Genomic DNA, 27343 nt, shown 5'->3' with positions numbered 1-27343 from the left:
CCCCTCCCTCCGTCCCGCTCTCCGCGCCCGCCCCAGCCGGCGGCAGCTCCGGGCGGCGGCTCCTCCCCCGTGGCCGCCCGGCAGCATGGCGGCGGCGGTGGAGACCCGCAGAGTCTGCGAGACCGCCGGCTGCAGCAGCGAGGCCAAGCTGCAGTGCCCCACCTGCCTCAAGCTGGGCATCCAGGGCTCCTACTTCTGCTCACAGGTGAGGCTCCCCGCGGCCCAGCCCCTGGCGTGCGGCGGCCGCAGGATCCAGCTCCCCGCGCCGGCTCCCGGCCGCCCGGGCCCGGCCCGGCGTGCCCGGCTCTGCCCGACTCTGCTCGGCTCTGCCCGGCTCTGCCCCTCTGCCCGCTCCCGGCCGGCCCGGGGCAGCAGCGCCCGGCCGGGGAGCCCGCACCAAGTTCGCCCTCGGTGGCTGGAGCGGGGGAGCCGGGCTGGCGGCCCCGGCGGGGCAGGAGCCCCGTTTCGCCCCGTGGCCGCGGGCGGTGCGGGACCTCAGCGGCACTAAATGCAGCGAGGCTCGTGGGAGGGTGCACGGGTGTTCCTGTGCCTGAAGGTGTGGGTAGTCCCTGTGCTCCCCTCAAAAATAAAGGCTTAGTGACACAAAGTGAGGACGTGCTCATCACATTCCAGCGGGTGCGTTTCTCTGCCGGCGTCAACTCTGGAGTTGCTCGGCTTTGATAGACGCGGGGAGACTTGTTGCTCTGAAAACAGATTTTCTTTAAGTTATGAGTTTCTGTGAAAATTGCTTGATACTCTTCCTTTTTTTATTATTACTCCCTTTGCATTCCTAACTTTTTTTTCCCCCACTATTTCCTTTGATGTTCTGCTCTGAGGGTGCCAAACAGGAAGGTTCAGGTTAGGCCACATGTCGTAGAGCCGTCAGCTCCCACGTATAAATGTGAGAATTGAACGTGTACCGTGGGCCACAGTGGTAACAGAGTGTGGTCCTTCAATAGAAGGAGCTGTCTGATGAGTGTTGAGTGCGTTTTTTGTTTTTGTTTTGGTTGGTTTTTTTACTAACTTTCAAAATGTACACTGAAATACATAGCCTAATCCTTTGAACTTTTTGATAATTCTATCAAAATCAGTGAGGATGTATGTGTTTAGTTCAGAGATTAACACTGGCTTTCCGTGTCACAATTGTAATTCAGAGTAAAGTCACTGAGTTTTTGTGGATAAACATAAAAAAATAATTCAGTCGCATCAGCTAGATTAATTTATTAATCGGGAAGGAATTATTTTCTGAGTCAGGATGTAAGCTGTTAGTTATGGTTTGCATAGGACTAAGGGAAAATTTCCCACGTGCTTGTGACACACCCACTGCACAGTTTCTGGTACTTTCCCCTGAAGGCTCTGTGCCCTATGCTGGGAGTCTGTGCCAAATTAGAGCAACTGCAAATCAGTATTGTTCTGACAATTCTGTATCTCTAGTTCCCACGTGGTGCTTGTGGTTAACTTCTAGGATTCGCTCTGAGTTTTACATTTGCTCTGAGTGTTTTGACATGTCTGATATAAAATCATCATAAATGCTTCAGTGGTATATACAAATATTGGTTGGTTGTTAAGAGAACAAACAGGCCAATGTGAAGAGTTACAGTTACAGCTTCACTCCCCTCCTTCCCATCTCTAACTCCACTAATTCCATATGGGATGCAGAGATTCTTGTTTTCTATATGCCAAGTTAGTTATTTGGAAATATCTGCTGGTGTTGTTAGGAAAAAAGGGAATTGCTGTAAATACTTCCTGGCTTGTTAAAGTAGGATGCTGGATAACTGTCTACATGCTTGTAAAGCTGTCCTGCTTAGAAAATGAATAGGCAGGAATCCCAGTCATCTCATTTCTGAGTGACTTGGGGCAAGCTGTGCCTTGCTGTGCCAGTCAGGAATGTGGGTAAGCACACTGAAGGTGCTTTGGAGGTTTTGGGGCGAGCTGTTGCAGAGAAGGACGTTAGTGACAGCCTGTTACAAAGACGTGTGAGAAATGTCATGCACACAGAGAAGAGTCCCCATGTTCATCCCGTAGCAAGGACCCTTAGCCCCCCCCCCACTACCCTGGGTGGGGCCCAGTGTGGATGGAACTGTGTGTGCCATGGAGGAGACTTGCTGCAGTCCTGCCCCGGTGTCTAGCAAGCACAGTCAGGTGAGATGCTGCTGACAACCTGGCTGCCTCTTCAAATAAGCACATGGCAGGTGAAGGACTCTAATTTTCCCTGAACTTCAGCAAGTTTCAGCTGACAGCAGTGGACTGGTTAGCATCGGTGAAACTTTTCTGGAGTTCTCTCTTTGGTGGCTTTTTTTCCATTCTGGTCTTACATGCATAAATACCTCCTAGATAAGCTAGTGAGTGGACCTAGGATGTTATTCCACCTCACAGCACAGCCTGTGTTGTAGCTGGATTGGTGCTATTCCCTCCCTCTAAGGATGCACACTTCTACCCTTTCCCTTAGTCTGTCCCTGATTCCTTGGTGAGCCATTTCTAAGGTCTTCAGAGTTTTCTTTTAAATGGAGGAAATGCAGTGCATTAATTGTTACGGGGTTTTTTGCTGGTTTAGCACTGCAGGGTCATGAAACACTTCAGGAGTGTGCTGCTGAAGAGCAGGCTTGCTTACTGTGGCCCAGTTTAGCCCAGTCATAAAGTCAGCCTGTCCTTATGGAATGCGCTGGTGTTAGCCAGGTGTGTGGGTGCTTCCTTTGGGCTGAGGGTAGATTGGGAGCCACAAGCTGTCTGGCATCTCCTTGACAGGTAAAAGCATCTGTATATGCATGGACACCGGGTAGTTAATCTGCTTGGAAGTTTACAATGGCTTTTTCAAACAGCCAAAACTCCAATCAGAGCTAAAACCAAGTTTGTAGGAATTTATTTTCTCTAGTGCTAGGATTAAACAACAAAAAATTGTGAACTGCAGTAGGATGGTAACCATGTGAAGCCATATGTTTGGATTATAAATTACTAACCTATCATTTGCTAGGAAAAACTTGATATAGGACTGAAAGCTATAGGACATATAGGAAGTATAGGGCTGAGAATCCCAGTGTAGTGTAGAGATTGATTAAAAATTATTTTTCATGGCTGCACATAGAGGATTGAAGTGAACTTTCCAAGTAGATTGCATCAAGACAGTGATTTCCCTGGTGGATTTACCATTTGTGTTTCTCGTTTCCTGGAGAAAAGGTATTATTCTGGTTACTTTTTTTTTTTCCCTGTCTGCCGTGAAAATGTATGCCTCAACAACATGCCCTGGAAATGCTTAGGCTGGAGTAATTTGACATTCTCTGAGATTTCTTTGAGCCAGCACTGTTTCCTCTTTGGCTATTGGTCACCTTGGAAACTGGGTACAGCTGCTAAATAATAGTTGTGCTTGTGGGTCATGGATGGAAAGGGGGACATGTGGCCGGGTTCTGGCCGAGCAGAGAGGTTTTGAGCTGGTCATGGAGACAAGGTAAAAATGTAGTTTAGCAGCAGAGAAGCTCTTGAGGTGGTGTGTTGAACCCTGGCTTGTTTTTTCCCTTTCACTCCAAGGTGTAACAAGAGGGTCTGTTCTGTTGAGGGATTCCGTCTGCGGTTAACCCTTAGTAATATTTTAGGCTAGTTAATCAAGTTCTCTTACTACCAGCTGTCTTTTTTCACTATCTTGTTTTATTTTCTTTAGAACTTACTGCAGTGTTGTTCGTGTTTATCATCTTATGGTAAGATACAGTAATTCAGTCTATCTTCTGAATGTAGAAATCACACAGATGTCCAGCATCACATCTCAGGTGTAGAGTTTCTCTTGCTAAGATGAATTTGTTATTGTGAAATCTGCCTTACAGATACAGTCACTTGCGTGTACGTTGTGCATAGTATACAGAAAGAGTTTGTGTTTAAGAAGACAATTTGCATTTCTTTTATGTCTTCTACAAGTGGCTGAAGGATAAAGAAGTGGAGAATAGTGACTGTTCTTGAGATCTCCAGTTACCATTTTTATATGAGCCTTCTAATTGTGAATGAATCACTTATTAGTAATTTTGTATTGCTTTCCTGAAGAGCTTCCTCTTTCATGCTACTTATATAAATGTCTTGGACAAAACAGAATAGCTTTGCTGTGGTGTGGACTAGACACTGGTACAGGGCCATTTCTCCAGCCAAATTCAACTTCTTTCTCTGAAGTCAGTGTCCTTTGCTTTTTTTGTTTCTCTGAGAGTGGTGGCCATGGGTTGTATCCTAATAGTAGTTGTAACTTATGAAGTGTTGCCCCTTCCTGTTTTGTGTGCCCTTGTGTTGTCAGTCCCAGGTGTATGAAGTGGTCTGGTTATGGAGTCAGAAGTGAATACTGGGGTTATCTGGTGACTCTGCCACGTCACCAGTGTTTTAGGTCACTGTGTCAGTGGTGTTTTAGGTGTTTGAAGGGGTAGCAGTTTCTCTGAGCTGTACAGTCAGGGGCAGTGTCTCTCTTGCACTGGTGGGTACCTCCCAGTATCTTGTGATACCTCTTGATATCTGGGGTGGGGTATGACTTGTTCAGTTCCAGCAACAGGAAAGAAATGCTGTTTTGTTCTCTCAGTGAGTTTATATACAATTTACTGCTTTCTGCAAGGCATATTTTCACTGACACTCAGCCCTGGGCCCTTGACAGCTTAGGATTTTCATGGTGACAGTAATTTGTGAAAAATTGTGGACCTGAAGAGAAGATTGTTGTGCCATCTCCTGCTTTGCTGTTTCCTTTCACTGTCAGTGTGCTATGGATGGGGAGCAGGGAGCAATAGACCTGTATGAAACTATTTTTTGTCCTCTCTCACATCAGACCATAGGACATCAGTGCAGTGTTTTGTCCTTGGTTCACTGTTCTTTGTGCCTGAAATAGGCTGAAACCAGCTGCTTGGATTCAACTGCAACACATAGGAGTTTCCTCAGGCATAAATGGCACTCAGCTGATACTGTCTTCTAGAAAATCAGATTTCCTTCGTCAGGAAGCTGACATTCTCAATTGCCTATAGATCATCATGAATACCTGTGTCCGAGGTAAGCGCCTGATTGTTGGTGAGATATGGAAGCTGAGCCCTCATGACTTTTTGAAAGGAGAACTTCAAACTCCTGTAGGCAGACTTGCTGAGCTGGTATTCCATGTACTGACAGGATAGTCCAGTTGGAATTCCTCTGGTCCATTGTTCCTTCACTACTCTCTAAAATCAGTTGTATATTTCTGTAAATCTGAAGAGCTGCAAAAGCCCTCAAAGGAAGGGCTTGGTCATGAGGGACCCAGGCTCTCAGGGTAAGATGAGGTCTTAGATGAAGGAGTAAGTCGATCTGCTGACACCAAGGTTCTGCATGTAGGTACTCCCTTGGCGTTGAAAATCCATATTCTGAAAACACATATTCAACTCTTCTGAAAAACTGACTATTCATGTATGCTGTTTAGGCTACTTTGGGAATTTTCTACAGAGTTTTTCAGACTGGAGGCTGTCTGTGAGCTTGTACTGCCCTAGAAGGATTTCAGCATGCTGAAAAGAATCAACTGTTTCATTTAACATCAAATGTATTAACACCTTAACATACATGTACTTATGGATAAAATGTGAGTTAATCTGTACTGTATTTAATATATATGTATATATAACTGATAGCCTGGTATTAAGCTAAATGTTGTACTTCAGAGGTTTTTTTTGGTCTTCTGTTTTGCATACCTTTAAGGTATTTGGTTAAAAATGAGTTCTCATTATGCAAAATTACATGGTCTCAGGTTAAGCCCCAGACAGTTTTACATTCTAAAGGACATTTGTAAAGTCTGTGAAAAAGATTGCTCAGAGTATTTTTAATTACAGTGTGCTGCTTGGCACTTGCAGTTTGTCCATTGCAGTTCAGGGTATAATGACATCCAAAGAGACAGTCTGTCCTCACAGTCTTGATTCCGGCTATATTTTTTTTTTTTTTCTGTAAAGTAGATGTTTTTTGAAATTCATTGCAGTGGCTCTAAATGATGACCATAGAAAATGGATGGGGTAATTCTGTGGAAGTTGGACACAAGTTGGAGTGCTGACAGAGGGGTTGCCAGAGCTAACTTGGAAGCGAGCCTTTCCCATGCAAAGGTGGTTCAGAAACAGTCTGTCAGCATATCTTGAATTCTGTGCTGTGGTGCCTGTGTAGCTTCCTGGCCTTGGCTATCATAGAGTGGCCTGGCTGGGAAGGGACCTTAAAGACCATCTAGTTCCAACCCCCTGCCGTGGGCAGGGACACCTTCCGCTAGACCAGGTTGTTCAGAGCCCTGTCCAGCCTGGCTGTGAGCACATCCAGGGATGCGACATCCATGTGTCTGGGTAGCTTATTTAAATCTAGTTTGTTATATCTGTGCTATACAGAGGTTTGTTGTTTAGTAATATCCTAATCTTAATTGAGCATCCTTTTTTCCTGTGGAATTTGCAATTGGCTGTACTTTTCCACCTCTTAATCAGATTGTATGCATACATGAACTGAACAAATAAGAAGCTTTCTGTTATTGTTGTAAAAATTACAATAAACATAGCAGAGTTTTTTTCCCTAATTACTTCAATAACTATTTTAAAGGGCTTTGTTCTTTAAATGATTGATTAAAAAAAAATCCTCGAGGTATTCGGTAGTGAGCAGTGTGTTCATAGTAAAAGTGCACCATACTATAAAACACATGCTCCTATGCCACATGATTCTCTTGATATTGGGCGAGTCCTTAAGGTAAAAATCATTTTCAGAAATAACACAGTTTCTATAAGGAGATCCAACAGAAATCTTTTCAAATGGTAATGCTGGTTGTGCCTTTGGTTACCTTTTGATATACTGATGAACACTGGGTTGAACTTGTCTCTAAACACAAAACCTGTGGGATTGGCTTAAGAATGTTCTAAAGCCAGAAATGTTGTAGAAGGTTTCAATATGGTGACAGCCTCTGTCTAGAATACACATTGATATTTTTCTTACCTATAGACTAGTTGTACCCAGGATTGCCCTAAACAAGTAAAGGATTACTCCTCTGCTTTTTTTTTTTTTTTGTCATACATTTGACCTCTCTTCTTGTACAGTCCTCTTCAGTGTTTCCACATCTGTCTTGATTGAGGTGTAAAAGTCACATGCAATAGGTGAGAAAGCGGGGGATATTAATATCAGGCATGCTAATTGGATAATGTAGTGCTTGAAATGAAACCCAGGAAGTCTTCCAAGGAACTTGAAGCCAAATTCATATTGTTCCTGTGTACTTTCCCCCTGAAGGTATTTAATGTTTTAAAATATACCCATGCAGTGTTACATGTTCCTTTTTTCATGGTATCTGGAAAAACAAAATCTTTATTTTCTTCATTTTAATATTAAAAGTCACCTTGGGTATTTTTCCCTGGATTTTGTTTATTTAGTCATTGAAAATTTTCTATCCTGACCTGGGTAGGGCATAGGAACACAGAAGAATTGTTAAGAGACAGGAATGGTGATAGCCAGATTGAAGTAGATGTGTCAGGAGAAGGCTCAGTGAAAAGCTTAATTTTCTCCAGCAAAGACTCCAAAAAGTGGTCCAGATGGAGAGAAAGAGGAGGTTTCTTCCATAGCTTGTCAGGAAGTCTGCAGTATAGAAGGTGAGGGTGTTTGCAGTCTGCAGTGGTACTTTGGGAGTGCTTCGTTGCCAGAGCTATGATTCTCCACCCTGAGATGACAGCTGCCATATTTTTATGTGGAACTGCCAAGGCAGAGCTCTGCAGTCAGGTGCAGCAGTTGTTGAATATAAATAATTTCTATGTACCCGGTAAGTCCAGAGCTCACAGGAAGCGTATGAGTGATCCTACACAAAATAGATGGGCTGTAGGTGGATGTGCAGCATGTCTTTTGAGTGCCTTCCAGAAGTGTCAGACCAAGGCAGAGAGACTGATGGGTTGAACAGTGCCTTTGTAACAGCCCCTGCTCACAAAAACGCTTCGAATGTACTGTGTGTGCCTGTTGCAGTTGATGGATGTGCACATGGTGCAGGTGTCTGGATTGTGTCAGGCCACAGCAGCTTTGGAGCTGTGTCCCAGGAGTTCTGGCAGAGCTACCTGCTCCTCTGGAGATAGAGGGCAAGTAAAATCTGGGAAACATGTTTGGGAAAACTTAGGCATATGGCAGCCTTATGCAGAAACATCTTAGGTTGTCCACAGCTGCAGGAAATAAAAAGCCAAAAAGGAGCCTCTCAAGTTATGCTACTGTCCCTGGTGCTGTGTTTGCCCAGGTTTTTCTGGTTAAGGGCCAGCAGAGAGGAAAGGCTGTTGATGTAGGGCAAATCAAGGGCATTGGAGAACATCCCCCAAAGTTTCATGGGAAAGCAGAGAATGAACTACAGTCAGTAATTGCCACAGCTGATGTATGTATTCCTTCCCCAAATACTCCTTTATATTCAAAAAAAGTGGATTCTAGGTTTGCAGACTTGGTAGCTGCTGTAAGTCCTTAGCTGCTTAGTCCTTCTTTTATGCTTCATGTTTGAAAGGGGATTAAAACCTTATTGGTACTTCCGGTGTCCTTGAAATAGCATTTTTAGATTTTTTCTTATTACTTTCTTTTCCCTAAAGCAGACCTCAGTTAAAACCACTTCCTTTTCTCCCAGCTCCCCAGTAGAGACCATTGCAGTGCAAAGATCTGTGTGTGTGTGTGTGCAGTGGGTTGTATAAATGTGATAGTAAAACCTTGGGCTGCTGTTGGAAGTGACATTCTCTCCGGTCATGGGAAGTGTTGGTTTCAGAGCTCCTGGTTGCAAGACTAATGAGGGAGGAAGGACAAGGTGGCTCAACAGGAGCAGACTGCTCAGAGCGCTCAAGAGCAACCCTGAAGCAAGGGTAGAATGTTACAAGCTGGGCTCAGTTTGCAGATGTGTTGTCTTGGACTGGTTGAGTGTTGTATACTTTAGGTTGAATCAGTTGTTGGCTCTGGATGGTAGTTTTGCAGTGATGATTCAGCATTAGTATTGTTTCTCCTTAAAAAACCAGTTTGCTTCCTGCCTCTTTCTTCAGAAATTCAGCTGTAATTGTCAATGATTGGAATTAGCAATTTCTTAATTGATGTTTTGAGTGCACGTAGGCATTGATTTAGAATTTCTACTACAAACCCAAGTAATTTGCTAATTAGCACCTTAAAGGATCACCTTTAATGCTGCCTTCTGCCATTTTTCTACTTAAATCTCTTTTCTTTCATGTCTTTTCTTCATCTTAGTCCTTCTTTATTGTCCAGCTGCTAGTCATTTCCATCTGCCCTTTTGCTGATTCTTTGTTCCTTGCATTAACTGCTCTATTTGTGCTTGGGAAGAAACTCCTCCACTCCAAGCCACTCTTTTTTTGATTTCCATTTCGACTTTCTCAATATTGTTTTTTCAATTTCCTATTTTCACTCAGTAGCTCTCATTTCCGCCCTTTAGTCTAGTTCATTAGTTCCCCTGTAGTTGTGCTAATTGGCCTCTGTTGCTGTCCTGTGCTGGAGCAGGAGGCAGAAGGGATGCAATTAGCAGGAGGAGATGGCTTGTAGGAGTCAAGGGAGGACCTTGCTGCTCACTGCAGCACTGTAAGATCAGGTACAGAGATAGACTCTGCTTCAGCCAACCTGCAGCCACCATGGTGTTTAGTTACTCATTGAAATGATAAGGAGTCAATAATACATGGGATTATGTCAGTGTATTTCACTGCCATAGGTGTTGTCTGTTTGGCTGTGCTTTTTCTGCCTATTCTGAATAAACTTCTGAATGTGATATTTTCTATTGCTAAGAGTAGCAGTTACCAGCAGCATTTACTGCATATTGCTGCAAGGGTTAATAAAAACAGTCTTCCAGTTTTCTTTTAAAATGCATTTGCTTCTCTATTTTGTCAGCTTGGCATGTCTGTCCATGTAAATACTGCTTAAAATATGTATTTATACATTTTTGTTTGCAATTCTAGGAATGCTTTAAGGGAAGCTGGGCCACTCACAAGTTACTACACAAGAAAGCAAGTAAGTACATTACTTTTTAAAATTTTCATATTTCTTTGAATTGGTTTTGTCCTGTGCAGTGAGCTCTAGGTGGCCTTGCTTGAGCTGGGGATTGGACCAGATGACTTCCAGATGTCCCTTCCAACCTCAACTGCTCTGTGCTTCTCTGCCCAGGAATGGTATTGAGTTTTTTCCAAGATACCTGGCACTGGGTGATGCATATCTGAAATTTTGTCCAGTTCTCAACAATCTGAAGCTCTGTGTAAAATTTCAGAGGCAGAGGTTCACAGAAGTGTTTGTTCACTTTGCTATTTACATGAATTATTGCTTGAATTGCATTGCCAGGTATATGAACACAGAAAGAGGGATGCTGAAATAAAGGGCAAGGAGAATAATAAATCACTGTTGTAAGGCAGTGTTCGTTCATAGCATTTTGATGTCTAATGCAGTCAAAGGCAATACAGTGGGAAAGGTTCTTGCAAAGTCTTTGTGATTAGACACTTGCTGGAACACAAGTGAGTCAGAGTGCAGCTGTTCTGTACATTTTTGGGAAAAAAAGGGAGAATGCTTGTGTACATGCTGCAGCCACTGATAGAGGATGTATCATAGCTAGGATTTTGCTGAGTTCAGTTCAAGGTAGTAAGAGTATCTGTGTGCCCTAGTGACAGCTGGTAGCTCTAGCACAGAAGCTGAGCTCCCATAGTGAAACTATGGGTTTACCATAGTGAAACTATGGGTTTTCACTACTCAGATAAGGCAGAATCTACCAGGTTCTGCCTTATCTGAGTAGTGAAAACCCATAGTTTAAAACCAAAGAGAGGGCAGACCTCAGTTCTGCCCCCTTGCCTCCTCTCTTCCACCACCCTGGCAATCTTCATTAAGGCTTGCTGAAAAGGGAGGTAGGATTAAAGAGATATGGCAGAAACTCACATCTTCAAATAATTTACCTCCTTTCCTAAAACCCAGTAAAGATTCTTTCTCCATGATAAATGTATGTAAATAGATTGGAGTAGTACAGATAATTACAAATGTTTTCCTTCTTTCTGCATTACCAGTTTAGGGATTTAATAGTTCACACTTGCATTCTGCATCCTATTAATTTGTGTGAATATTAACAGCTTTGGACTTTTAAATTGTTATTTCTCAGTTTCATCTGAACTGACTGTCATTTGAGCAGATGTCTCAGATGTCAGCCACAGAGGCTCTGAGGAATTGCCATTAGGGCTTGCAATGGCAGACCTTTTGCTACCTCTTCATCCTTCTGAGATATAAAAAGAGAAAACAAACAAGTTATCTGGTTATGAGTTAAAGATTAATGTTACCATGCTCTTTCTTCACCCTTGCCTTCTGTTTCTGAGTAAGTACTTTTCCTTTTGGTATTGCTCGGGATCTGCTTGTTTCAATCCTTTATGTAAACACCTTCAGTTTGCCCTAATAGGAATGTGTTACTTGTGAGTCATTAGACCATGTAAGACTTGAATTTCACAAGGTTCAGAGAGTTGGGAAGCTCCAGCAGTTTGGGACCATCTCCTAAGGTGTGAGCACAGCTTCTCCTGAACTGCAGAAGTGGCAGGACCTGCACTCTCTCCATCAGCTCTGGAGAGGTAGCAGCCTCCATGTCTTGAGCCTGACAGTAGGATGGCATCCCTTCCACCTTTGGATGGTCTCCTTCCCACCTCAGGTCATTTCAGTCACTGGGTGCTAAGGGAGATCATACAAAAGGAATGTTCCCCTGCAGTGCAGGGATGTTAATTGAAGGGATAGTGAGTGCCTCTGTAGAAACAGGCTTTTTTCCCAGGAATGAAAACAAGCACTGCGTTATAAAACTACAAATGAAGAACAACTTAATTACTACACTTCCTTTGTGCATTCAGTCCTGACATTGCCCAGTTTGCTGTTGAATAGGGTAGGAAGAATGTGAATTTGGAATGGACAATACAAAATGATAACTGCTACTTGCACTTGCATATATCAGTATCTGAAATGCCAGAAGGAGTCAGATCTAGACTTATGTACTTCTAAGTCACTTTCTAGACCCCACAGTTCTCATTCTTAGTAGGACAGATGTTGCTGCTGCAACTTTTTTCCCCCTTTTTCTTATTTTTTCAGAAGATGAAAAAGCAAAGCGTGAAGTTTCCTCCTGGAGCCTGGAAGGTGATGTTAACACAAATCCCTGGTCTGGTTATCGATACACTGGGAAACTCAGGCCACACTATCCACTGGTAAGCAAGAGGTGCCACTACTCCTGCACTGCTATGTTCTGTAGCAACTAATGGACCACTCCTGACCTGATGATCTCCCACATTTTTGCTGAGAGAGGAGAGTGTCTTGATCTGAACCTGATGGCAAGGACATGCACGGCTGTCCTTATTGTGGTTCATTTTAGTTTAACTTGTTCTGTCTCCTGGTATATTTATAATTAATGGAGTGCCTGTGAGCATCAGTAACAGGCTTAAGCTCATACCTTTTGGATGTACACTGTGACATTTATTCTGAAAAAAAGCTACTGCTAATTCAGATGATGTGACCCAGCTGTTTGTTATCCTCACCTGTTATGGAGCAGTCTGTTTCTAAAAAGTTCAGGCGAATTAATATAGAATTTAAATAAATGGTTTTATATTCTATTATGTAAGTGGTTTAAAATAACCTGGTGAGTGAACTGGTGAACAGCTGAAAGAACAGAGGCTACAGTAATCTCCTGCCCTGGAATAGTGAAGAACAACAGAGGTCAGTAAGATCTTTGGTTGTGAAAGGTGGATTTAGAAGATGATGACATATAATTCTGTATATATATGTGTATATATATATTACACACACATACATACATACAGATGTAACTGTATTTTTAAATTGGTACACGTTTGTACATGAAGTAAGCTGAAGCTTTTTTTTTTTTTTATTTACAGCAATAATGGTATTTTCTTGACACTTGTCTTTTCTAATTGGCCTGTGCTAGAAAAGCTGCCCCAGTGGCATCCTCTCTCTAGTCTTCTCTAGAGTTACAGGCTCACTAGAGAACAGATTAGCTGAGCCTGAGCTCATGTGTGTTTGTTAGTGTTGTTGGAGAAAAAGGTGTTTGGGACATTTCACTGGCTAAGTAATTTAGTTGTGCTACCTCTGAACATTGGCTTTTTTTGTCTTGTGACTGCCATGAGACTGATGCTAATGAAATCAGGGATTTTGACTAAGGTGATGATTAGAAGTAGCAATCTTTCTAAAGAGAAGAGGGATGTATTTGGAGCCAGTGCAGTTGCAGTCTGGAAATAGAAGAAAAAGTGGTACAGCAAGGCATAATACATTATAAAACCAGTTTGATTCGCTTGACAATAAAAATTTGATTTTTACAAAGCTGTGCAGCTGGCTATTAAAAGTTGTATAATATGATAGCAATAGAAGGTAACAGCAGAGTGTCTGGGATTAAAACTTGGAACTTTTGGAGTGTTTACATACTTTGCAACTTCTTCTAAATGGACTTAGCCATATTTCACATGAAATATTTCATACTGTATTTAATTTTGCTGTGTGACTGTTTTTGTGACTATAATAAGTGTTGTTGCAACCTAACCAGCTTTGCCTGTGATTTATTTAGACGCCAACAAGACCTGTGCCAAGTTATATTCAGAGACCGGATTATGCTGATCACCCACTAGGTAACATGAAACAAATCACGATTTTGAGTGTTATGTTTTCTCTCTATTTTCCTTTTCATTGAAAAAAACCTTTAAAGCATGAAGGACATACTGGAGAAGGGAACCTCTTTTATCTGTTCTCACTTTACTACTTCTCTACAGTAACTTACTGATTTTTTAAAAATAATGCTTGCAAGTCTTTTTTGGAAGTCCAAAGTTTGTAATGGGTTATCTGTCAAAGGTGTACAGGAAACTAAGAGTTAATTTGCTTTTGGGTTTTTTTTATATTAAACATACAAGTCCTAGTTCTGTTGCTAATATGATAACAAACACCAATCAGTTGACTGTCACAGATGAATTCTACTAAACCATTCTCTGGGGCATCAGTGTATCTGTTGAAAATGTATTATTTTATAACAAAACCAAGAAAACCTTGCAGTATGCAACTCCAAAAAGAAAACTGACGTATGAATTCCAGCTTTTTTTGAACAGAGAGGGAATGCATTCAAAATTACTTGCTTATTGGATTGTTTTGGTATTTTCCCCTTTTTATACCAGTATTGGGGCTTTGCATTTCCCCAAAACACTGCTATGAAGTCTGTTAGCATTTTTTTTAGTCTTAAAATATTCCATAGTTATTTTTTAAAGAGTGTAAATATTAAAACAGCACAAAAGACTGGATTTTAGGGGACCACTCATCTGTAAAGCTGAGATTACGAGATTTCGGTAGGAAGAATATACATGTTTTTGTCAGCTGATTATTGCAATAGTATAATCAGACATATTCCCAAGCTCATGTAACCCTTTATGACTGTTTTAGAATGTGTAATTGTTTTCTAAGAGAAGCTGAAGAGTGCTTTTCCGTGAATCAAACAATTGCCTTGTCAACCTGGTATTTAAGTTTGTCTTTTGAATAACTGGACATAGTGGTGTTGTGCAGTAAGTGAATTGGCTTCCTGAACACATGGGGCACTATGGAATTGTGGAAGACTTATGGATACCAATTAATCTGAATAATGATGATAATACTATGACTTGGTGGGTTTCTTTCTTTAGGCTATGATGAGAAAGTCTGTACTTCTATTGCCTTTGGTAAGCTGTGGAAGTTCCTGGATTGGATATGTGTAGCGATCATCACCCTATATAACATGGGGTTTTTTCTTTCTTTTTATAATCCTCTCTCTTTTTTCTTTTCAGGAATGTCTGAATCAGAACAAGCTTTAAAAGGAACCTCTCAAATAAAAATACTGTCATCTGAGGATATAGAAGGGATGCGAGTAGTGTGTAGGGTAAGGGGGTTTTGATTTGTTTTGCAAGGTGCCTTTATATTCTTTCAAAATCTCTAATGATTTTACCACTTTGTCACAGTACATTTGAGAGTACAAACTTTCAAACCACTTTAGAGCACTGAAAAATAGTTTGGGAACCTTGATATTTTCTGTCTTTTTTCCTTCTTGTGACCCCGATTCCCAGTAAAGTATTTTGCAAACAGAAGGATGACTTTTATCTGTTTCCTGCATTTTTTATAAAAGTAGTAAGACAATCTGTGCCTGACATGTTTTTTCTGTTAAGAATATGTTTTATAGTGCATAAATGAGAACTTCTTCCTCTCCTGGATTTGGTACTAAGAAAAAACTAAAAAGCAGAACAAAGCCCAATCCTTAACAATTTTTGAAAAAGAGCTGTTCAATTGTAATTACTTCCTTGTGCATAGAGTCAAACTTTGAAATGCATTTAAATTGTCTGATTTAAGATTATGGCATTCAAGGAAAATGTGGTTCAAATCTTAATGAGGGTGTTTGCAGCTCTCACAGAGGTGGCTGAGTACATGACCTGCAGGCATCTCAAAGTATTTCTAGAGCCCAACTCCACACAGCTTTCCTGGTGATCTCAGTGTAGCTGTCAAAACCGGGTTACAAATCTTGCAGAGAGTAGTCCTGGCCTATTTTAAATCAACTTAAATTAAGCCAGTAGATCAATTTTAAATCTGTCGTAAATTTTAAATTGTTTCATTTGCAGCTTGCTAGAGAAGTATTGGATGTTGCTGCCATGATGGTGAAACCAGGAGTGACTACTGAAGAAATTGATCATGCTGTCCATTTAGTAAGATTAGTTTATTATTCTTCTGGTGTTTACAAGTGTTTTTTTCTATCTCTTTATTTTTAAATGATTATTGTGTGGTTTTCTTTGTTGCATATATTCCATTTCTTTATTTCAAACTGTTTCCCAGTTTGAAGCTGGTGGATAGTGCAGATGGCAGAAATGTGCTACATTGCAATGGTAGGTTCAAAGTGATTTAGGAACTCCTGGGCCTCTCTCTGTATCAGTTACTTCCATATTTCTGGCTTCAGATTTCTTCTAAGTTTCTTCACTTACTTGCTCAGTTAACATTGTGTTTTCTTTCTTCTAAACCCTTTTTGCTCCACAGATACCATTATATAAAGAACAACATATGTAGGCCATGGACTTCTTGTACTCTGTGGTTGGCTATGACATATAGAGGAGAAAGTTAAATTGTTTATGATTGGGAATCAGAACTGAGGTGCCTCAGAGAGAACTGAACCAAATAATAAAATAAAATCAAATAAAAACAAAATAAAGCCATAGTCCAATGAAGTGTTTAAAAAACATGCTCAAGAATGCTTCCTGCCTTAACCATCCATAGATACTTGAACTGTGTAATTTTTTGCTTTGCTGTCTTAGCTTTATGAATCATGTAATCTGGTACTTGAGGCTACTTCTGTGCATTGTGGGAAAGGAAACAGTTTTGGTATAGTTAAGTTTGTTAAAGAGGTTTCTTTTTATCTGCATCTGCAGCTGTTGAGCCAAGATTGTGTGCATTCATTAGTCTGGAGACTTCTGTTGAACTGCATTAAACAATTCAAAACTCTTAAACATCAAACTGCTATATTAAACATCAAACTCCTTGCTTAGGCATAATGTCTAATAGGAACAGCTAGGAGTTAACATGGAGTTACCCCTCCTCAACAGTTTATGGAAACTTTGGCAGGTTGTTGATACTGACTGATATCCCTAATTGGTATTTTGCAGTTTTAAAAACAGTATTATTTTTTTAAATTAAAAAAAAAGGTAACACAATATTTTTTCCAGTACTTTGCTCAGTATGTCGCAAAGTGTGTGTACGTATGTATGTATGTGTAAGTATATATTATGTGTGTCAGTTTTGCAAAAATACAGAAAGGTTATTACAGTGCAAGGGAAGCAGCTTAAGGTTTTAAAGCTGGGGGAAAACAAGTGCTAAATATTATTTTGTTTAGCTTGTGTGTCTTGCAAAAATCTTGGACTGGATGCTTAAAAGTGGTAATTGAAAATGACATTTTATAAACCAAGTAAATATTGCCATGCATTGTTTCAAACCTGAATATCTCAGTATTCGCAGTCAAGCATGAAGATGAGTAGAAACAAAATTAAAGTAGCTTTAATTTCTTCCTGGTAAGAAATGCAAGGTATGATGAAAACATTGCCAAGAAATGCTTGAAGAATCTTATTTTCTGAAGTCACTGCTTTTCAGCCTATCATTCTTACTGTAAAGCTGTTGCACATATGTTTTTCACAGTGTTTTTCCTTTGTACAAAATTTACTAGTGTAAATTGTATTTTCTCTATTTAGGCTTGTATTGCAAGGAATTGTTATCCTTCTCCTTTGAATTATTATAATTTTCCCAAGTCATGTTGTACGTCAGTGAATGAAGTGATCTGTCATGGAATTCCTGACAGGAGGCCATTGCAGGAGGGAGATATTGTTAATGGTAAGTGCTGTAAAAATTAACCTTCAGCATTTTTACCTTGTGTGCACTTAAATCATGCAGTAAGGTGAGATTTCAGAAGCAGGCAACATCACTGGAATAGCTTCTTAAGAGAGGCTTTTGTTCTCATTTACCAGTTAGGTTGTTCTCATTTACCTCTGCTCTTTACATACTTTAGTTAATGTATTTATTTAATAAAATAATTTCAAAAGTTCAGTCCACTTTAAGAGCTTTATAATTCTTCTACCTGGATCTGTGCATTAGTATAGTGCCTGAGTATTCCACTTGTGGGCTAGATTCCAGTTGTTATAGACTGTATATGTTGTGAATAAAATAGGTATTGAATTACTCAACTGGATTAGTTCCATGTGAATTCTTGATTAGATGGCTCTAGATTCCTACAATTTTGCTATGCTCATGATGATTATGATGACTGTAAAGGGTCCTAAAGTGGAGGCATTATATATTGTATTAATTGTGTGTGTTAATTTTTGTTGAGCATCTCACAGCCTAATACCAGCTGCTTTTTGTTCTTGGTACTGAAGGTGCTTAGGCCTTCTTGGGTGGTGAGAAATACTTTTATAAATTATTTGTTTAACTTTCATTTGTTTTAACTTTCATTTCTTCTTGGTTTGGCAATAAAAATTAATGACATTTTTTACAAACATTTTCACCTTTGTTTATTGCATTGTTTTTTTTCTCTCTTACCTGTAAATAAATATGCAGAGTATGCCAAGGTTTGACCTGCCTCTAGAAGTGGGTTGTAATCTTTTTAGATTATCAGATACTTAATACATATTGGCTTGTAATAATAGCTACTAAGTCTACACTTCAGTGCTGTGGGTGCCAGCCTTTTCAGAACAAGTCTCATGGTTGCTGCTCCTGTCTAGGTAAGGTGTGGTCGGTTGAAAGCTCTGAACTTGTAGGGTACATGTAACAATGTATGCCAAAGTTCCTTTATTTTACTTTAATTTCAAAGATGATGCCTTTGCACAGCTCTTTATTATTGCCAGCTATTTTGGCATTGCTGGAGTCCAACCTAAGAAACCCAGCTCATAGAGTCATGGTTTGGGTTGAAAGGGACCTTAAAGATCATTTGGCTTCAACCCTTGTGCTGTCAGCAGGAACACTTCCAGTATAAAACAGGTTGCTCAAAGCCCCATCCAGCTTGGCCTTGAACATTTCCAGGGACGGGGCATCCACAATTTCTCTGGGCAACCTGTTCCAGTGCCTCACTACTCTCACTGTAAAGAATTTTTGTTTAGTATCTAATCTAAACCTACTTTCTTTCAGTTTGAATCCATTTCTCCTTGCCCTGACCCTACATGCTCTTGTAAAAGTTCCTCTCCATCTTTCTTCTTGGTTTAAGTCACCCCAAAGCATTTTCTTTTCCAGGCTGAACAATCTGAATTCTCTAAACTTTTTCTAATTGAAGAGATACTCCAGCCTTCTAATCAGCAAGGCTGGCTTCATCTACACAGTGCTCTCTGCTATTTGCATGCCAGGGCACTATCTCAACCCTAGAGAACAGCTGTAAGAGGCTTTAGTCACACCTTTGTCCACATTCCTGCACTTGATCAAGCTTGGAGCCTTCTGCTTTCACATGATAAGAAAGAAGTGGGCTTCTTTTCTGTAAAGTATTGGCAGTAACTCTTCTGCTGGGTTTGGTGGTCTAGTACCAGCTGATCGACAAAGACTTAGAAACAGAAGTTCCCGTTGTGCCATAGCAAGACAACTTGATATGCAAAACAATGATTACATAGCTATTAATATTTCATTTCCCCTATAAGTGCTAGAATTAATTCTGAGAAAGTGCTATTACCAGGTAAATCACCATGGAGCAAAGAGCTTCTCTTTCCCATTTTTGTATTTACCTAGAAAACCAATGCTAGCTTGCTGCATCTGTGTTGTGTTGTTGGGGGATTTTTTTTTCCTCCCCCTTCTCCTTTTATTTCATTAAATCAAGCTGTTCACTAGTGCAACACTAACTTATAAATTATTATATAGAATCTACAGGATAAGCATGAAAGAACTGATTCTGCTGGGAGAGTTTTCTTAGGGAATTCTTGTGAAGTCATCACTTCATGGTTGGAATCCCCCGTTTTTACATGTTTGCTCTTTCACCAATGAAGATGCAGGAAGCGAGGAGCAGGGCACTCATTTCCCGTGTCTGCTGTTGTTTGCAGTGGATATCACCGTCTATCGCAATGGCTACCACGGAGATCTGAACGAGACCTTTTATGTCGGAGAGGTGGACGAGGGTGCCAGGAGGCTTGTCCAGACAACCTACGAGTGCCTAATGCAAGCCATCGATGCGGGTAAGGCACGCCTGCAGCACCAAGCCTTTGGTTCTCAAACGTGCTTGCTCCTATGGCCACTGCTCAGAGGGACTGCTGGTGCAGCACACAGGAGCACTGGTGTGTTGTCACCAGCTGATGATGGGTGTTGTGTAATGCAATGGTGCTTCAAATGGCACAGTTCTGTGAGTGGTGGCTGCAACTTCTTTTTAAATGTGGGCTGATGAGGGAAATGTGTTTGATGCTGAGCTCATCTGCTAATGATACTGACATGGAAACAGCCTTTTTTTGATCGTGGATGAGTGAGACATCGTTGATCTGAGTAACTTAGAGAATGTAACAAGCAAATTATGTTTTGGAAAACCCTACTTTTATAATTTGTATGGTGTTGAACAGTGAACTGGTAAGGTAAAACACTGTGTGAACACCTAAACATATCTCTTTCGCCCTGCCAAACCTGATGGTTATTTCATAAAGCTCTTGATTTCATGAGCTCTTGATTTTCTGTGGGAGTGTGCCATAGAAGACAGATCCATATCTTCCAGTACTTACAGAACTTTAATTATCTTGCTTAATTAACAGTCAGGGCAGCTGCATCAAGATATACAGTGAGATAGAAAGGTAGCTGCATGTTTAACTTGAGAAAACAAAAGAAGAATTTCTTAAGTCCCTGGAAACACTTGTACCATCTATATCTTTTATACCCTGCAGCTTCTTAATTTATAATTTAATCACTTCTTGTCCTCTAAAGATTGAAGTTTATGGTGCTATATATAGTACCCTAAGGCTTTAAACTTGCATTTCATGAAAAGTAAATGTAAATAAAAGAAATTAAAATGAACACAATTTGGGTTAATAATTTGGAGATAGCTAGTGCAGCTGAAAAGACAAAAATCTATTGGATTGATGTCTTCTTTATCTATTGTGTGATCAAGAAAATACTGCCAGGTTGAGCTGTGAAGAACAGAGATTTCCTGTTTATGTAGGATTACTATTCTGAAATGACCACTTTGTTTTTCAAAGCTAAACCAGGGCAGTGTGTATCTTTGGTCCTGTACTTTTTTATAGCAAGTGTTACATGTGTTGTCTCTTATCCTTTGTATCCTGGCTTTGATGTAGAAACTGTGACAGAAATTTTCCTGTGTTCATTACAATGAGATTAAAATTCTCACTGCAAGTCTTTTTTACAGATTTTTTTTTGCTGTAATGTGTTTTAAAGGGTTTTAGACATTGCATGTGAGTAGGAATTCTGGCAAGCAAGTTTCTCTGCTGTTAAAAGGGGGTCACCTCTCCCCTCTTTAAATCCTCTTAATGCTGTGCTGTTGGACCAGCACAGCTGTAGCTGGGAGAGATGTGTGAGAGAGAAGCAGAGAGCTCCTTGCTCCATTGAAATGAGTTGGACGTGCTGTCAGGCCCATACTTCACAGCTATTTAGCACAAACACAACAGATTAATCTCTTACCCACCATGTCCCTTTGTAATTTTTGGAGAAGCATGTATATTCCAGTAATACAAGTTTCTTGTTATTTTTTGTAAATTCAGCTTTGGGGTTTCAGTTGTAGTCACTTATATTAGCAGAGAATTGAACTAAACTTTATGTGAACTCTTCTTAAGATGGCTCTACACAACCATACATCTGGCTCCTGAAGGAACAGCATATATTCAGGGAGTTGGGAATAGTAATGGAAAAGCTTGATATTTTGTTTTAAGGGGCTCAAGGTTGTTTTTGGGATGAATCTTCACTAGCTGAATGATGAAACATGGTTGCTTTTATGGTGTTATTACTCCCTTGTCCAAGTGCTCAAAGTGAATTTCTCACACCATTTTCATGTTTTTCAAACTCTCTAACTTGTAAGGCTTCCTAAAGGGATTGTCAAAAAAGTTAAACCTGAATATGAACATTCTTATTTACTGTAGCATTGTCACTGAGAAGCTTGTCTGTGAATAAACACATTTTCCTTGTATTTATTTTTCTAAATATCAGTCCTTTGTGTGCATTTTTCACATAGTAGAGGGATAAGTGTATATTAAAATATAGTTCCTACATTCATTGCAAAAAGCACTGCATCTCAGGGTGTAAGAGCTCACCAAGTACTTTGAAAGTCCTCTATTTTTAATTTCAAACTTTGACATCCTTTTAATGTGAGCAGTTGCATCCATGAAAGGAAGAAAGAAGTATTCTTGTAAAAAAGGCATTTTATTCTGTCTCTCGTTTTTTTTTTTTTAATATGAGAGAGTTTCTTCCCTCTCTCAAGTTACTGCACTCACATACATACTCAGTGGATTAAGTGACCATAGGAAGTTGCATATTTGAACAGATGGACTCACAAGCCATGAGTGCTGCAGAGATGGTGTTTGATGGTTAGTTGTGTTGAAGGAAAGCTCTCTAAATTCCCTTCTGTATCTCTTTAATTTTGCAGTAAAACCTGGTGTTCGGTACAGAGAACTGGGGAACATAATTCAGAAACACGCTCAAGCAAATGGATTTTCAGTGGTTCGGAGCTACTGTGGGCATGGAATCCATAAACTTTTCCATACAGCTCCTAACGTGCCCCATTATGCCAGTGAGTATTTGTTCCTTTGTGCTATCCTGTAGACAAGTGATTTGCAGTGAATGCACCCAATTTACTTGAGCCATCAAGTTGGCATTTGAGAAACAATTTTTGTTTTTTAACTCTGAACCGTAGCATATTTTATGAACCCGTGCTTGCATTATCTGCCCGCACTAATGGTTAGTCTTAGCTCTCATCAGTACTGGCTAAGTGCTAAAGTTTGTGCCTGAATTCCCTTAGACATTCTTGTCTGACATGAACTGCCAAGTGTTTCTCTCCTTGGAAGTTCTACACCAAACCTTACTGCCATTAAAGATGCAAATAAAAAGCTCTTTGAATAGTATATATAGTTGTTGGGCCTGAATATGGATCCTTTTTCTTTCACTTTCCTTCATTTGAGTGTTGTGATTTGATACTTCTGGAAACTTCATCCTAGTGTGTGGCAGAGAAGGAATGAACATTGCCCCAGTAGTGGTAATTTTTGGAAATGTCCATGGCGCCGTAACAATTTTCCCAGCAAGACTTAAGAAACAACATCCACAGAGGCAAAGGATGGAAGATGAAGTGCCAGTGGATAACTAAGGGCAGAGTAAACCTCATGAAGCAGTGATCAGCAGTTCACAATCACATTAGCTGTAAAGCTGCCCTGTTAGTAGGACACTTATTTCCTCAGACCTGACAGGTGCTTCCATCTTCCCGTCTCCTAATGAGCTTTAACACATGTTATGGTTATAGAATATAGTTAGCAATTCCTGACTTTCCATGTCATCATTTCCCCAAGTTACTTTTTCTGACAGCAGAGAAAATCTGTTAATTGCAGGGTAAAAGGGTATGAATTCCTGGTATGTACTTTTTGTCATGTAAAATGAAGAAAATATGGATTCTTTGGAGGTAGAGAGCTTTTTATACCAATTAAAATCCAGTTCAAGACAAAGGAAATTTCTGTCTTTCTGGGTATTTGGAACTTTGAACTTTTTTATTTTTTTTTCCTTCATTGGGCAAATATGTCTGTTCCCAGAAAGAAAGATGCTGGGGATTTTTTCTGGTATTTTTAAATACAGAGTCACAGCAAAAGCAAAGTGGAAAAATCTGAGGGATTTAAAGCCTCTTGGAGAAAAAAGAATGCTGCTGCTTATTTCTAGCCTACTATGAAAGGAGTTTGAAGAGCAAGAAGATCATTTTCCAAGAAAAATGTTCTGTTGCTGTTGCAGCAGCTTGATGTCTGAGATTTTTAAAGCCTCTAGGTGATTTAGACAGTGTAATACATTTATACAATTAAGGTTAGATGGGGGGATGTAAAATGAATGCAAAATGTCTACAGCAGCAAAGTGGCTTGGAGCTAATGGTTCCTGTGCAGTTCTGGAGTTTGTTCCAGCTCTCAGGCTCAGTTACATCTGAGCTGCACTGTCTTTCCAGGTGAAACAGGACAGAGGAAATGGGCTGAAGCCTTTCTCCAGTCAAACTGCACTTCTGGAGTTATGCTGTCCATCAGTTCATGTACCTCCAGATAAGCATTTTTGGTGCATTTAACAACAAAAAGTTCCTGTGTTAATGTCCTGGATGCCTCAAAATGCTCTGCTATTTTATGTTAGCTAATGAACACAGCATTATCACTGACACTGCTACGACCCCATTATCCAGGGTAATGAGGGGGCAGTGTGTCTTTCTTAAATGGAATCATGGGATTACTTAATCACTGTCACATTTTGACAATTTATTGGAGCTAATGGCTCAGTGCAAACAAGTAAGGAGATTCCAAGTCTTCTCTGAATATCTTAAGTGCTTCTTACTTCTGTTGTTTTTTAATTATGGTTTTCCATTATAGAAGTGTGCAGAAATTCCTGTATTATATTTTTTCAGTGTTTTTATAGAACTAGAGTTGAAATTGCAATTGTTGGAGAGAAAGTGATTTATTTTAAGCTGTTTGAGTAAGTATTACAGTGTTGGTGAATAGGGAGAAGGAAAGAGCTAAGGGAAATCTTTATGTATACATAAAAATGGAGAAGTGAACGGATCATCTCAGATGGGACTTTTCTGACTTTACTGTGTTTCTGTTGTATTCTGTTAAGACAAGAATTCGTTCATTTACTAAGATGGTATTCTTTTTTCTAATTTGAGTGTTTATTTTATTGCAGAAAACAAGGCCGTTGGAGTAATGAAGCCAGGTCATGTCTTTACAATTGAACCAATGATCTGTGAAGGTGAGCAGTTTAGCAGGAGAGTAAAATGATTACGCTCCTTTGCTCCTAAGTAGTGATGGAACAGGATGCTGGTTCTATCCTGTAGAGCTGATGGAGTTTTCATTTCTCTTTGGGGGACTGATACCTGTTATTTAAAAACTGGCAAGAAGTGATGCTTTCTGCTTTCAGGTGGCTGGCAGGATGAGACCTGGCCCGACGGCTGGACTGCGGTGACAAGGGACGGGAAGCGCTCGGCACAGTTTGAACACACACTGCTGGTCACAGACACGGGCTGCGAGATCCTGACCCGGCGCCTGGACAGCATTCGCCCCCACTTCATGACCCAGTGATAGTCCACACTGAGCAGGTGCATCAGAACGAGAAATATATATATTTTTTGCCCCTGTACTATGCATTTTTTTAAGAGTACAGAATAGAAAGATTTCACCATTTACTTTGTTCTCAGTGATTGTAGATACGAGGAATATCTTGAAGAACCTGACCCAATGTCTGCAAAAGCAGAGAAGAATTTAAAGGATTTCCTACTTTCCTCCTACCTACAACACTCACGCTGTACTTTCCTTTTTTTCTTCAATTATCTCTTTAGCACCTTTCTTCCAATTAGACCCACAATTGCTTCTGTTGCTGCCATGGTATTAGCTAGAAAAGCGTGGGTAAGCTTGCCCACTGGGACTTGATATTTTGGGATCCAGGTTTTTTTCATCATTTCAGCGTGCCCTGTCACTCTTGGTTTGTGAGTGGCACCTGAGATTTTAAGCATTTCTTATTCCAAAGACTTGCTCTTACTTCTGCAGATACTATTTTGGGCCTTGTTTGTTTATCAGTTGAGAAGGGGGCAGAAGGGAGAAAGACATGCACGTACAAGAACGGGCTACCTTTAATTCTGCCCCCATCTCTCTACTGGTGGTGATTGCCACTGTGGGTGGCACACTGTGTTAATGGCAGGACTTGTTTCTCTTGCTGGAGATATGATAGGATGGGAAGTTAATGAGGTCTATCTTATATACAGCTCTCTGGAATAAGCTGCTTTTTGGCAAAGCAGTACTTGTAGGCAGCCTCCTGCACCAAAAGCCTGGTGAAGCTGATGTATCAGACTTGCCTAGGTAAAGGAATGATACAAGAACCAAAAAGATTCCATGATTCATGGGATCCCTATGTCTGTTAACTGTGGGGCATTTCTAAAAAGTACATCCACAGTAGCTGTGGGGGATTGGATTTGCAAGACTTACAGTGAAGTATCTCAAAACAAGTCTGAGTGTGTGAAAATGAAACATGTTCAACACTGTATTCATTTTCTTTTGGTAATTTTTAAATGGGTCGTTTTCTTCCCCTTTGGTTGAATGAGTTTCAGGTTTTGGAAAGTCTTAGGGGGGCAGCTATGAAAAACTTTTCTTCCTCAGACAGGGTATAGAGTGGGCAATGTTGGTATATATACCACTTTATAGTTTGTTAATGGGCCATGGTGAGCTGGAAACAGTTATGTTAAAGAGTGTGGATCTTTTCTCTACCCTTTCTTTTTCCATGCCCATTTCCCTTCCATCATCTTTGATGTCTCTGCTGAGGGAATTTATTTTTTCTCCTTAATTGTAATGAAAAAATTTTCAGACCCCATTGTAGACTTCACATTACACCACTGTAACACAAGAGATACTTAATCCAACACAGACATTAAATCATACAATCATGGGCATAAAATACACCTCTTATAAAATGTCTGGTGAATTTGTTGCCACAGATCCAAGAACATGAAGTGCCGCATACCCTTGGCTCCCCTTGGCACTGCAGAATTTAGGTGGGGGAAAGGGGTTAGTGCTTCACAGAACTGGACTCGTCTACTTCCAAATTTGCCAGAAAACATCTTCTCTGCCCTGAGTGCCTCAGACCTCTGTTGCTGTATCACTGCAATGTTTTCATTACTTTATTCATGTTTTAATTATGCAGTAAAGTGACCTGAAACGATGCACAGAGAGCGCGTGTGTGTGTGCGTGTGTGTGTGTAGAGATTTTTAACAAAACAGACTGTAGTACTTGAGTGGGATTACCTGTGCTGAATGAGCTGTGTTGAGGAGATGCCTGTCCTGGAGGTTTGCCCACCATATCCTTCACTTGAATGGTTACAATGGTCTTGACTTTTCTATGTGTGTGTGTATGATGCGGGGGGTGGGGGGCTTCATTTTTGATCTATGAAATAAAAATTGCAGCTGCTTTTAACAGAAATAACTTTTTGTCTTGTAATCCAAACCCAGACATAGAATTTTCAATTACATCCAGATTTGCTTGCAGTAGTGCAAGCCCCACTGGTAGATGTATGCAGCCAGTTAGATCTCACACTTAAACCCACACACATGCCACCTGGATACCTCTTTGTTGTTGCACTGATACAACCAAATTTTGCACATTTTTAATGCAGGTAATCTATGATGCTATGCATTTCTGTCTATAAACTGAAATCACAGCATGGTAACTGCTTATAGTGAGTTCATACTACTGCAGTATTTTTAAATCAGTGGAAAGCTTAGTTAGCATCTACACCAGATCTTTCGACATAAGAGGGCGCATCAGCCTGGAGAACAAAATGTATTAAATAAAAATATTGAGAAAAGCTATTTTTTCACCTATGAAGCTGTGTCTTTACTTGAACATGACATACTAGACTTGTGCTAACTGGATTGTGGAAATTAACTGTTTTTGATCCTTACATAAGTTGCTATCCGCTTTATATAAAAGATCCCAACTTAAATCTCCTTTTACTGACATTTTTAGCAATTGTATACACCTTTACCAAAACCACTAAGCAATTAGTTCTGAATCAATCTCTTAATATATTTTCCCTTTACTGTTGTAAAGGGAAAACACATTAAAATTACTTACTTTACTGTAAGTCAGTTTGGAAATTCTTCATGCTGTTTCTGCAACTTTACTTGAGTATTTAAGGAGAGAAGATTTGGTAGATGGTGTTGAGTAAGAGTAACAGGAGGAGG

General features: G+C 40.2%; 1 protein-coding gene across 1 annotated transcript; it reads left to right on the top strand.

Moving 5' to 3' along the window:
- Window positions 1-21: 21 nt before the first annotated feature.
- METAP1 (methionyl aminopeptidase 1) lies at window positions 22-26968 on the top strand. The gene is made up of 11 exons (XM_002194583.7): window positions 22-205; window positions 9888-9939; window positions 12028-12140; window positions 13508-13568; window positions 14745-14836; window positions 15567-15650; window positions 17178-17316; window positions 19500-19631; window positions 22031-22174; window positions 24298-24363; window positions 24532-26968. Exons 1-11 carry the CDS (start codon window positions 86-88, stop codon window positions 24690-24692), a joined length of 1164 nt encoding a protein of 387 aa, XP_002194619.1. The 5' UTR covers window positions 22-85; the 3' UTR covers window positions 24693-26968.
- Window positions 26969-27343: the final 375 nt, after the last annotated feature.

This window comes from Taeniopygia guttata, chromosome 4, assembly GCF_048771995.1.
Source record: "Taeniopygia guttata chromosome 4, bTaeGut7.mat, whole genome shotgun sequence".
Lineage (NCBI taxonomy): Eukaryota > Metazoa > Chordata > Aves > Passeriformes > Estrildidae > Taeniopygia > Taeniopygia guttata.
The sequence above is the reverse complement of the archived record's forward strand: the minus strand, read 5'-3'. Positions and strand labels throughout refer to the sequence as shown.